The 12,467-nt window shown below is 41.5% G+C and overlaps 1 protein-coding gene across 1 annotated transcript in view; it reads left to right on the plus strand.

Moving 5' to 3' along the window:
- The window catches only part of col28a1a (collagen, type XXVIII, alpha 1a), a 34,741-nt gene that overhangs the window by 14,815 nt on the left and 7,459 nt on the right, over window positions 1-12,467 (plus strand). Inside the window, exons 19-31 of the mRNA XM_056399628.1 lie at window positions 1,867-1,935; window positions 2,335-2,406; window positions 5,024-5,092; window positions 7,000-7,068; window positions 7,695-7,763; window positions 7,866-7,934; window positions 8,931-8,999; window positions 9,120-9,188; window positions 9,613-9,681; window positions 9,797-9,877; window positions 10,964-10,999; window positions 11,085-11,121; window positions 11,778-12,332. Of these exons, the coding sequence (XP_056255603.1) occupies window positions 1,867-1,935; window positions 2,335-2,406; window positions 5,024-5,092; window positions 7,000-7,068; window positions 7,695-7,763; window positions 7,866-7,934; window positions 8,931-8,999; window positions 9,120-9,188; window positions 9,613-9,681; window positions 9,797-9,877; window positions 10,964-10,999; window positions 11,085-11,121; window positions 11,778-12,332 (1,333 nt within the window). The remainder of the gene's footprint in view (window positions 1-1,866; window positions 1,936-2,334; window positions 2,407-5,023; window positions 5,093-6,999; window positions 7,069-7,694; window positions 7,764-7,865; window positions 7,935-8,930; window positions 9,000-9,119; window positions 9,189-9,612; window positions 9,682-9,796; window positions 9,878-10,963; window positions 11,000-11,084; window positions 11,122-11,777; window positions 12,333-12,467) is intronic.

Consider the following 12,467-nt stretch of genomic DNA (forward strand, 5'->3'; position numbering starts at 1 on the left):
CAGCAACAGGGAAGTGCTCCACCTATTGACTTGTCTTTTAACTCTGACCACCTCAGAACATACTGGTATTTTGTTTTCTTTATGTGTATAATATAATAATGATAATCTAACAATATACAGTATATGACCATAGCTTTGGGTCACAGAGGTAACCCTCTGTTTCTTTAAAATGTAATGAACCAGGGCGTCGTGCAGCGTAGTGGTCTAAGCAGGCCCCATGTGTAGAGGCTACAGTCCTCGCTGCAGTTGGCCCCCGGTTCGAATCCCGCATCGGACGGCCTTTCGCTGCGTGTCATTCCCCCTCTCTCTGCCTCCCCGTTTCCTGTCTATCTCCACTGTCCTGTCCAATAAAGGCATAAAAAGCCCAAAAAAATATACTTAAAAAAAAATATATATATATAATGAACCGTTGGAGTCTGAAAAGACCAGTAGGTTGTAAAAAATCACCTCCCACTGCACTTCTGTTTCCTGTCCAGGTGCCAGCACTTTTAATTTGTAGCACAGGGAATCAGGTTAAACAGGTTTGGTTCTGGAAGTACACAATCAATCTGGATTACATAATCATCACAGGTATATGTTTAACAAACTGATGGTTACCTCTGTGACTTCAGTGTTTGTAATGGGAGGTATAAACAATATGAGCTTATAACAGAAGTTGCCTGAGTGCAGCTGTTCATTTCCGTACACTGATGTTTGTAAGTGAATAGAGCAAATAATGTTAATAACTTAATTACCTGCATCATCACACCTATATGTTAAAGGTGGAGGACGCAGATATCTAGACAAAAAATCCAGAATTTGAAACACAGCCATCATGAGCTCAAAGTTTATCTTCTCATCATTTCATCTTTCCTGAAGTCAACTTTCTTTTTCACAGCACTTACATTACTAACCAGCCTGTCATTCAGAAGAAAATGTCACTTTGTTTAATGCTGTGATGCTGTGACGCTGTTTCATGCGTTGTTTAATCTACGGCAGTGTGTCCCGACTTTTTCCAACTCATGGCCCACTGGGAAATTTCAAAAACGCCCACGTAACAAAATGAAGGCCAAATAATGACACTCACAACACTTTTATTGTAATGATAATGATTGAACATTCAAGACTGAACTAAAAGCAGGGGAAGCTCAATTTTTCTTTTTTGTTTGATGGGGGTGGGGATGGGGATTGCTTGTCTTACTATCATTTGCACTATATCACAGCAATGAGTCTTAATACAAGAAGGACAAAAAAACAGTGAAAGGAGTTTTTTTTTTTTTAATTTTAAGTTTTTAAGGATCATTTTGTTTAAAACATTATTTATATATTTTTATTAATTACATCTTTTTATAATTACATCTTTTCACCAAAATTGTACTGTTTGCCAGATGATTAGTCAGCCCTCTTGCAATTCCTCAGGGCCCACAGGTTGGGAACCACTGATCTAGAGATGAAATGCTCCACCTTTTAACGAGTGATTGCCTCATACCAACATTTTATCAAGTTGTGATAGTTGTGACCAGTTTTATTCTAAAATGTGTGAGGGACTGACCTGACTGAGCTGGAAGACGTGTTCTTCTACTGCAGTTTCAAATATCAGTCACTATTTACATAACAATTCTGTATATTTACATAGCACTGCTGTGTGTAGATCCGCTGGTCATGTTACTGCTATAATAGCATTGGTGACTGCTGGAATTTGATAACGCAGCCTTCCTCCCACCTCATGGAAATATGCCATATCAGCTCACAGTTTATCTTCTCATCATTTCATCTTACCTGACGTGAACTGTAATTTTCTGACCACTTACTAACCAGCTTGCCATTCAATAGAAAATGTCATTTTGTTTCGTGCTGTGATGTTGGTTCATGTGGTGTTTAATCTAGGGAGAGATGGGGTTGCCAGGTCTGCATGGCCAGGAGGGAGCACTGGGTAAAGGTATCCCTGGAGAAAAGGTAATCTTTAATCGCTCACAGTGCAGCTGCTGCCCATGTGTCTTAGTCCCAGTCTCCTTACTGCTGTATGTTCAACATGAACACGTTTGTTTTCAGAGCCCTCACACGTGATATTTCTGTACATGCACGCTGTAAAAACACAGGCACATATGTAAATCATTTAATTCAAGTGCTTTAGGTACATATTTACATAGCAGCACTGACAGTGGCTTCATTGACTTAGGCCAAGTTAACCAAGTAAGTCATGGTATTTAGCTGTATTTACCTTTCAGAGCCGAGACATAGGTGAGCTTTGCTTCCTGTTACAGTATGTGTGTGTGTGTGTGTGTGTGTGTGTGTGTGCGTGCGTGCGTGTGTGTTTGTATGTGTGTGCGCGCGTGTCTCTGTGTTCTTCCACAGGGAGATAGAGGTGACCGTGGGCCAAGGGGACTGTCAGGCTCTCCAGGCCCCGTTGGCCCTGCTGGAGCTAAGGTCTGTTAAATACAGGTTACTCACGTCAGGTTCATATGTCTGCTTGCTGTAGGTGGGACATCCAGCATCTCAGGGACTCAGCTAAGGTCAGGTTCAGATAGCTGTTACAGTCACAGAGGTTAAAGATCAGATCCACAGTTATTATCAGAAATGATTATCATGTCATCACAAGTTAATTTACTATAAATGTATATGTGTCTATTACAACTTCAGATGCACACAGCCTCCATAATGGAGAGAGCTCAGCTAATCAAGTTTTATTTTAATCTTGGAATGTCATAGAGGCTCAGCCAACAGAAGGACTACACAGATTTAGGTTGTCATTGACTTCATCCAGGAACAATCACAGGGTCCGGGGAAGACGCATGGGGATAGATGGATGTAAATGGCCTTAAAGTGAAAAAAGAAAAAGTTAGCTGTGCTGGATCCTGAGGTTCCAATATACAGACTTCACAGGAAACAGTACTTCACAAAGGGACCCAATTACCTCTGGCACATTGATTCATCATTCAAAACCTTTTGGTGTGTGAGTTACTGGGTGTATCGTAAGCTGAGAAATCAACAAACTCTTTAACACTTTAAACGCAACTTATACCTCTGGTCTCCAAGGTATAGGCCTCTAATGCCGTTACTATACAGATATTTGTTTCCACTACTTACCGCTACGCATATAACAGATAAAAAATATCACCTTTCAGGGCTTTGGGGGCTCTGTAGTAGTCCCACACGACAGCTGGAAACTTCCACTTTTGAAGTCCACAGTCAAGTTGAAGCTACACCAGTTTAACATTTTCACCTGCAGTCTGTAGCCAGGGGTAACACTGTAGCAGTCTTATAAACGGCAGAGCTGTGGGTCGTAAAACCAAAACAATGCTCATGATAATTGTCTGTGGGTCGATCACTAAGAGCAACCCCTTTCACATCACATGTAGTCATTTTGATCCATAGGATCCATATAGTATAAAGGTAGATGTCCATGTGTTTTTTGATTATAAAGCAGGTCTAGCTTCTATATTAATACTGTGAAAGTATCAAAGCCTCAGTCCACAGAGAAATGCACACAGCCTGTATTCACAAACTGAGCCAGTCACCGCTCTCAGCCACACCATCCAACCTTGCAGGATTTGGTTTCTATGAGTGAAATCTGAAATCTGCTATATTTTTATTGGATCAGTCAGACACCTGTTGTCACTTTAATTTGCACCAAAGCAGGTGAAATTGATTCACGATCACTTGTGCGTCCTAAATGGACAGATTGATATACCTGACCTTTAACTGACTTGGTGTTATACTGTGATGATTAAGTGTTCCCTTCATTTTTTTGAGCAGTGCATTTATATATCCAGAGGATATGTAATAATGATACAAGTATGTATGGCAACATCACTATATAGGGAATAAGGTTGTCAAAAAAAATCAATATTAATCTATACTAAAAATTAGTATCGGATTAGGTGCTTATTTGCAACAGTATCGATAACAACAGTGCCGTTTTCGCCTCCTCCAGTTGACACACAGCTTCATACAGCAGCACTGCAGACAGGTGGGCACACAGCCCCTCCCCTCACTAGCAGCTCAACACATTGAATGCTAGCTGGCGCTAACAACACTGAGCTGGTGTCAACAGCATAAAATTAAATTAACATGGCAAGACTTTCGCAACCTGTTTTAGTTGAAAATGAAAAAAAAAAAGCACTATTTAATGTTAGCCATTTAACTATTAGCAATTAGCCGATTGCCACATTAGCCGTCTGTTAAGTTATCATTAAGCTAGTGGCTATGGCTAATGATAAAATAATAAAACAACAAACATTAATGTGGGAGCTAGGCAGCAAACATTATCAGTCCTGCCCGTCTGTAACGTTAATAGACAGTGTTAATTTAACAGGATAATACAGTTATTTGTGTCTGAAAAGTGTTATATTTCTCTTAAAGTCCCAGATTGAAGCTGAGAAAAGTCGACCAGCAACTAGACAGAAACAACAGCAGAGCCTACCCTACAACTCTATTTGATCAGCAACGAAAATATGGTGCCAAGCCACCAGAAGCACAGACAATAAACAGGGCCGTAGCTGAATACATTTGCATGCCACATACTGTATATACACCTTACGCTTTTGTTTCTTGTACACTACCTCAGACAACCTAAAAATAGTGTGGTATTGATGTTATTGTTTGTATTGTTCTAATCTTCATTTTTTTTTAAAAAAGGGTTAGGGTCATTTTTTCTCCCTGTGCTATTGAAAATGCTATTGAGTATCAGCTATTTTCCTGGGTATCGGTATCCAAGTTTGAAATTCTAATATTGTGACAACTCTAATAGGGACGCATAAGTCATATATTACATTTCTGTATGTGTGCGCAGTAACTTCTGAGATGACAGAAGCAAAAGACCAAAGAATGAAAATGTGCAGACACAAGCAGGTGACATCATAAATGCTATGGTTATGTTTTTCTGCGGGCTGTAACAATGCATTTTAGACATGATAGCTTCAGAACAATGGAGAAAATAACTTATTAGAAGCTTTAATGCAAAATATTGCTGAAGAAGCTGTTGTGGAATCTTGACAGGACGGTTTTATCTGCTGGCAGCTTAATATTTGACTATTGTGTTCAGGGAGAACCTGGCAGCCTAGGATTGGTGGGATTACCTGGACCTGCTGGACGAGGTTTACCAGGACCAAAGGTAATGACATCCTGGTAACACACACACATGTTTTTGTTCACCAGTAAAAGGCAAACATGAATGTGGTGGATATTACAGACTCCCTTTCTGTTTGACCTTGACCTCATTGTGTGCACACGGTTTCTCTATGCAATTACAGATTAACCACAGGAAGGTAATGTTCCTGCTCTGACTCCTATTGAGCATCGAGTTTGTGAGAAAATGAATGACGACCATAACTACTGAAAATAAGACCTAAAACTTTTTCCTTTCCTTTTCCTTTATGTACAAAGTTAAACATGCATGGTGCACCTGCACAGTCATGACATTTTTCATTATTCAAGATGCGGACAATGCAGCCTTAACCACAAACAGATGGCTGTTGCAAATTCATTTGTGTCATCTCTCTTGTTTGTGACTCGTGACCAGGCTTTGTGGTCACTGACAGACAGTCATTTAGTATTTAAAACATGATATTTTATCAAATTTACTAGCAGACCACAAGGGGTCACTTCAAATCAAATCAAATCAAATCAAATCAAATCAAATCAAATCAAATCAAATCAAATCAAATCAAATCAAATCAAATCAAATCAGCACACAGTGAAAAACAGCAAACAGCTGACCAAAGCGCTGTACACTTGGAACACTTAGATAACACAAACAACACAGAGAAACAAAAACATCAGACAATAAAAACAGCATGACAAAAACAAGCAAGCAGACTGAAATGAGGGAGACAACTGATCTTGGCTCGAACACTACTGAGTATAAAAATGTTTTGAGCTTGGATTTGAAGGAGTCGATGGATGTAGCAGATCTGATAGATATGGGCAGGATATTCCACAGTCTGGGGGCCACTCTGTGTTTGAGGTTAGTGCGAGGGACAGTGAGGCCAACGGAGAGAGGCCAAAATAGGAGTAATGTGATTTGTCCCCGTAGAACCAGTCAAAAGCCGGGGCACAGCGTTCTGGACTAGTTGCAGGCGAGACAAGGACAACTGACTGATTCAAGAGTACAGGCAGTTACAGTGGTCAAGCCAGAAGGATATAAGAGCATGGATGACTCTTAGTAGATTTTTTGGGCTTTTTTATGATAGTGCAGTAGAGAGACAGGAAATGGGGAGGCAGAGAGGGGGAATGACATGCAGCAAAGGCCGTCCGATGCGGGACTTGAACCGGGGCCGACTGCAGCGAGGACTGTAGCCTCTACACATGAGGCGCCCGCCCAGACCGCTACGCCACACGACGCCCCGGATGACTCTTTCTAAGTCAGTAAATGAGAGGAAGAACTTGAAGGCAGAGTCAAAGATTATGCCATGGTTTTTGGTGTAGGGCCTAATGTAGGTGGAAAGATGGCTGAGGTTACTGGTGATCGAGACAATGGAGTCCTGGGGGCCAAGAAGAACATCTTCAGAATTTTCCTGGTTCAGCTGAAGTTGGTTTAGAGCCCTCCAGACTTTTATATCCTCAAGGCACTCACTCAAGATAGAGTGTCATCAGCGTAACAGTGGTAAGAGATGTTACATTTCTGAATGATTTTACCTAAGGACAGCATGTAGATGGTAAAAAGAATGGGGTCAAGGGCAGAGCCTTGGGGGACCCCGCATCAAGGCTATGTAAGCAGGAGCAGGTGTCCAGATATAATGGAATAATGGACAAACTAAGCCAAAGACGCTTGACGTTCATTTTTCAAATAATTACCAGAGTCGTTCTGGTTGCTTACATGTTAATATAGACTGTGCCCTGGTTTAGAACAATGACTGAACTGTTTACTACTGTTTTGTTACAGTGTCCTGATACACAGCACAAAACAAAATTTTAAATTATTTTTATATGTGGTATATAAATAAATAAATAAAATGTACTGCTTATATTATGAACCTTATTTATTCGGTCAGTATGTGTGTTCTCTTGTCCAAATAACAGGGAGATCCTGGGCCTATAGGAGCAGCTGGACCAGTGGGAGAACCTGGAATAGGAATCATTGGACCAAAGGTAACAGATAGATAGATGGGGAAATTCAGGTGTCCAGCAGCTCATTAGTATCAATAAATATACTTCCTTTGGTTGAGGTGTTGAGGTATACAATCTGATGGTAGTGGGGACAAAGGATCTCCTGAACACAAGCACAATATAATAATCCTATCAATATATCACACATTTGTACACTATGGAACCTGCCTCAGCTATGTAGCAGTGCTGTACTGTATATGCTGATGTCACATATTTCTTCCTTATCCAAAGACATGAACAATCAGAATCAGAGAAACCTTATGGACATTGCTTTGTAGAATAACCAGGCGTCTATAATGTGAGCATACAGCAGGTATCAGATGTTGGAGCGGCGTGTTGGAGCGGCGTGTTAGACAGCACTCTCCACCACCATCATTTAAACACAACATGATGAATATGTTTATGAAGAATGGTTCATCCTCCAGTAGAGTTCAGAGACCTGAAGAATCAGTGCCAAGAAGCACTGAAGCTGCGCTGGCAGCATGTGGTGGAACAACACCTGACTGAGACTCTACGTTGGTTTTCCTTTAATTTGTCACGTCCCTATTTCTTTTCTTGCTGTGTTCATCCCCGACAGTGTTTTTACTGTCCTCATGATTCCTTTTCAGGGTATCAAAGGAAATACTGGGCCTGTTGGGCCACCGGGGATGAAGGGAGATGGCCTCCCAGGACCACAGGTAAGAAGGAACAGTCATCAAACATTAAGGGTACAGTTGCGCTTGTATTCAATGAATAAGAAAGAAAGGATGACGAATGAACAACCTGTCCTTGATCATCAGGGACTGCCTGGCTTAGCAGGAGTGCAAGGAGAGACAGGACCTGAAGGGAAAGGACTACCTGGACCTAAGGTAAGGCGCAAGTGTTAAATCATGAATTCATGAAGTGGGGGTAAGTGTACTGATGTGTCCCCAAGGCCTCAGAGGGACATTTGCTGAGGCTGATGGGAACTGCAGTACCATTCAACATTAAACAGTTTTCAAATATTTATTTGCAATATTCATAGCACAGGGGTCTTCAACAGGTGGCTTGTGAGTTACCAGTGGCTCCCCCTGTTTTAGAGTAGCTCACAACAAAGGTTCAGAGAATATAGTCTGTACAAACCATGGATGTGTAGTTCAAAGTTTAAGCAACATAACTTCACTCAGTAAATCTGCCCCCGCCCACCCCAACACCCAATACCACATCATTATCTGTCAGTTGCCAGTCAAATAAGTTTGTTTACATCAGATCAGCTGAAGGCCACATGCAGTTGTAGCAACGCTTCTGATAACACAACAGATATCAACTTTTTTTTATTTTCCCAATGTTTGTTTACATTTTGTAAGATGAAGTGTAGTGAATGATCTATTTTAACTTCCTGTCTGTTATGAACCATTCACTGACTGAGGAGCTTCTTCTTTCTCTGATCTCTAATCAGATTTATGGAGGTTTATTTACTGTGGTGTTTTCATGTCTGTGTTCAGGTCTGACTGAATCATGACTGATGTGAGTTCAGTTTGAGTGTTTTGATACAATGTGTGAATAAATGTAATCAGTAATATAAGACATGAGGAGCTCTCAGAGGGAAAAAGGGTGGAGACCCAGGTCACAGCATAATGTAACCCTAAAGCTGATTCACAGCATGAGTTTTAACTGCTTGACATCAGTTCCCACACCCAACAAAGCAGAAATGACCTCCTCATAAATTGTGGATTTGTTTACATTGGACTATATCAACTGGTAAAACCGTGACCTGACTTCACAGGAGCAGAAATGGAACTAAAAATCTGGTTGGGCTGCATACGATGGATAACTAGCAGAAAGAAATTTTAGTCCAAGTTTAATGTGTTTATTTTGTGTGTCAGGGTGACAGAGGCTTACCAGGGGTCCCGGGCCCATCGGGTCCTCCTGGAATCGGACTTTATGGACCAAAGGTCAGTGAGTGTACATACAGTATTAACAGTTTCTGTTGTCTTTATAAACCATTTCCTCTTCATATCATAATGACATTAGCCTTACATCTGGACAATTGCCATAATGTATTGTATTCCCAGGGCTCTACAGGGCAGCCTGGTCCACGAGGCCTCCCAGGACCTCCAGGAGAGGGCATCCAGGGACCAAAGGTAGGCAAGAGAAAACACTTGACAACGCTAGTATACTGAAAGTCAAGACAATGGGATCACACATTTATTCCAGCTCTGTTAAGTTGTTCAGCGAGGATGGGCAATGATGATGTTTCATTCATCGATTATTGAGGCTGTGGCTCAGAAGGTGGAGCAGGTAGTCCTCTAATCAGAAGGTCGGTGGTTTGATCCCCGGCTCCTGTCCACATGTAAAGGAGTCTTTGGACAAGACACTGACTGCTAAGTTGCCATGTGCCAGAGCTTTGCATGGCAGCTCAGTCGCCATTGTGTGAGTGTGTGTGTGAATGGCTGAACGACAAACCCTTATGGTAAGAAGGTGCATCAGAAGCCGCATCATGGTAAATGCACTGTATGCTGATGATACCCTTGTCGCTCTCACCAATTCATCAGTCTTTATTCTTAGGGAGAGCCTGGGTTTCAGGGTCCAGTTGGCCCTCGGGGAGCACCAGGGGATGGGCTTCCAGGAGAGAAGGTACTTCAATACAGCTACTTCATATGCCAGTGGTAGCATGGCCTGCCACAATTTGGCATTAGATTATCAGTGTCTAAGATCTGCTGTAATAAAGAGTGATTTCACACACACTCAGGGTAACAGAGGCATTCCTGGAGACCGGGGAAAAAAAGGAGACAAGGGAGACTATGGAGAACCTGGATCTACTGGACCAATGGTAATGCAGCATGTCCCATCTTCTTGGTTTTGCAACAAACTCCTAAACAAAACAAGAGAAAACCAATATAAATAAATTCTGTCCTACTTTTAGAATCCTATCTCAGTCAATATGCAGGAAAGCTCCAAAGGTTCAGCTGATCAGGTGTTGTGGTGGCGTTTAAACATGGGAGGAGAGATGTTCATTGAGCTTATTATAGCTTATTAATATATAGTGTTTTGACCTTTTGACACTAATGATTTTATGTCTTCTGCAACCAAAAAAAAAAGCTGGATTCATGTACGATCGCGGGTTTATTTATTTTATATTTAATTGATTTGTTTTTTCAAAATTGCGAATATATAATAATATATATATATAATATAACCCTGCGAAACCGATCTCAGGGTTATATGTAAGAGAAATGTTTATATTGTTACTGTATATTTCCCAACACTGGCTGACAGCAGTATAGGAATAAATAATCACCCCACCTGTAAGCATACATTACAGGTGTAGATGAACAGTGGAACAGCAGGTGACTGCAGGTGTGTAATATTGCGCTATACATACAACATGGCACTAATATAGGCAGTGTATTGTCTGAATCACACAACCGATCAAGCCATGTAGCCTACAGGTTTAAATTGTTGAAATGTTGATCCATAAGAAGATTTGTAGTTTTAAGAACCATCAGCTACTTTGATTCTTTCCCAGTATTAATACAGAATCTAGACCTGCTTTATTATCAAAGAACATATGGACATCTACCTTTAGACTACACAGACCTTTAACTTTGGCATCATATCGTTGTGTACATGAGAGCTCAGTTACCTTTTATTTGATAAGACACATAAAACCTAGAAAGAGTGGTGCTGTTTTCTGCAGTTTTTTATTTTTAAATTTTAACTGTCAGAGAACATGTAATCATATTTTTAGATTTTTTGTGTCTGATCATACAATGCTAACACACTCTCCAGTATTCAGTGGAAAACATCAGGATAAAATGTAGTTGATAGTGACCAGAGCATCACCATGTACTTGTCCTCACGAAATCATCCTTAGACAATGTTATCACTCTACCTCCTAATGTGAGTTTAATTACAGGGAAGACCTGGAGAAAAGGGTGAACCAGGACTGACAGTGAGTAAAGTGACTGACACAAATGACACATGAGTTGTATGTTTTAACATTAAATGTTAATACCTAATTTTTTCATCTTCCACAGAGAGAAGAGGTCATCAGAATCATAAGGGAAATCTGTGGTAAATCACGTATTTTTGTCAAGTTTTGCAGCAATCATTGGTAATCAAATGCAATAAATGTAAATTAACTGGACAAAATATTAGAAACAAAAACAAGAAAAATATGCTTTGAAACATGCTGTAAAGTTGAGTCAAGACGAAAGCGGTTGGGTCTGAACAAGGCATTAGGTAAAATTAGCTGCATGGAGACACAAGCTGTGTCCCAATTCAGAGGCCGCATCCTTTGGAGGATGCCATCGCAGACCGCAAAGGCTCAATCTAAATGTGCCTGGAGGATTTTCGCTTTGCATTGCCAGCTGTTGCCTAGCAACCATGACAACATGTAAACTTTTTTCCCAACTGAGATTACATTACGTAAGAGTGTAATCTGTGGGCTCTATGTCAGTGTTGTTTGCTTTCATTACTGGCATGCAATGAATCTTGGGAAACTTTGCACCATGAAGGATTCACCTGTTACCCAGGAAAAGAAGGCCACATGTCTCTGCTGCAGTAGAAGGAGGGTGTCTAGTCGCGCTGCTGTAACACAATCGATCTTCAATGCAGCCTCTGAAGGATGAGAGAAGTGGGACACAGCTACAGCTTTGTTTGTCATGTTTTTGTATCTGCTCCCGCACTTTTGTCACAGTTGTAATGTAAGTGTTACATTTGTTGTCTAGGCTGTGGTCTGAAGTGCAGAGAGAGCCCTCTAGAGCTGGTGTTTGTGATCGACAGCTCTGAAAGCGTGGGACCGGAAAACTTTGAGCTGGTGAAGGACTTTGTGAATGCTCTCATTGACCGGGTCTCTGTGAGCCGAGAGGCTAGCCGGATCGGCGTGGTCCTCTACAGCCACGTGGACATGGTGGTGGTCAGTCTGCAGCAGCAATACAGCCAGGAAGATGTCAAGGCCGCTGTCAGGAAGATGCCCTACCTAGGTGAGGGCACCTTCACTGGCAGCGCCATCCACAGAGCAAACCAGCTGTTCCAGGCCTCACGCCCTGGTGTGAGGAAAGTGGCGGTGGTGTTGACCGATGGGCAGGCCGACCCACGTGATGTCATGCAGTTTGAAGAAACAGCCACACAGGCCCATGCAGAGGGGATCGAGATGTTTGTTATCGGAGTGGTGAACAGGACCGACCCTCTGTCCGAAGAGTTCCAGGCTGAGATGAACGCTATCGCCTCTGATCCCGATGAGGAGCACGTCTACCTTATAGATGACTTCAGGACACTCCCCAGTAAGCAAGCACACATCATCATCACCATCATCATTAGCGACACTGGCATGTTGATACATTTATCTACCTTACCTTTTTATTTATTTATTAATATGACTCCAATCAGCCCGATATCAGAAGCTGTGACTTCTCTAC

This window comes from Seriola aureovittata, chromosome 16 (assembly GCF_021018895.1).
Source record: "Seriola aureovittata isolate HTS-2021-v1 ecotype China chromosome 16, ASM2101889v1, whole genome shotgun sequence".
Classification (NCBI taxonomy): Eukaryota; Metazoa; Chordata; class Actinopteri; order Carangiformes; family Carangidae; genus Seriola; species Seriola aureovittata.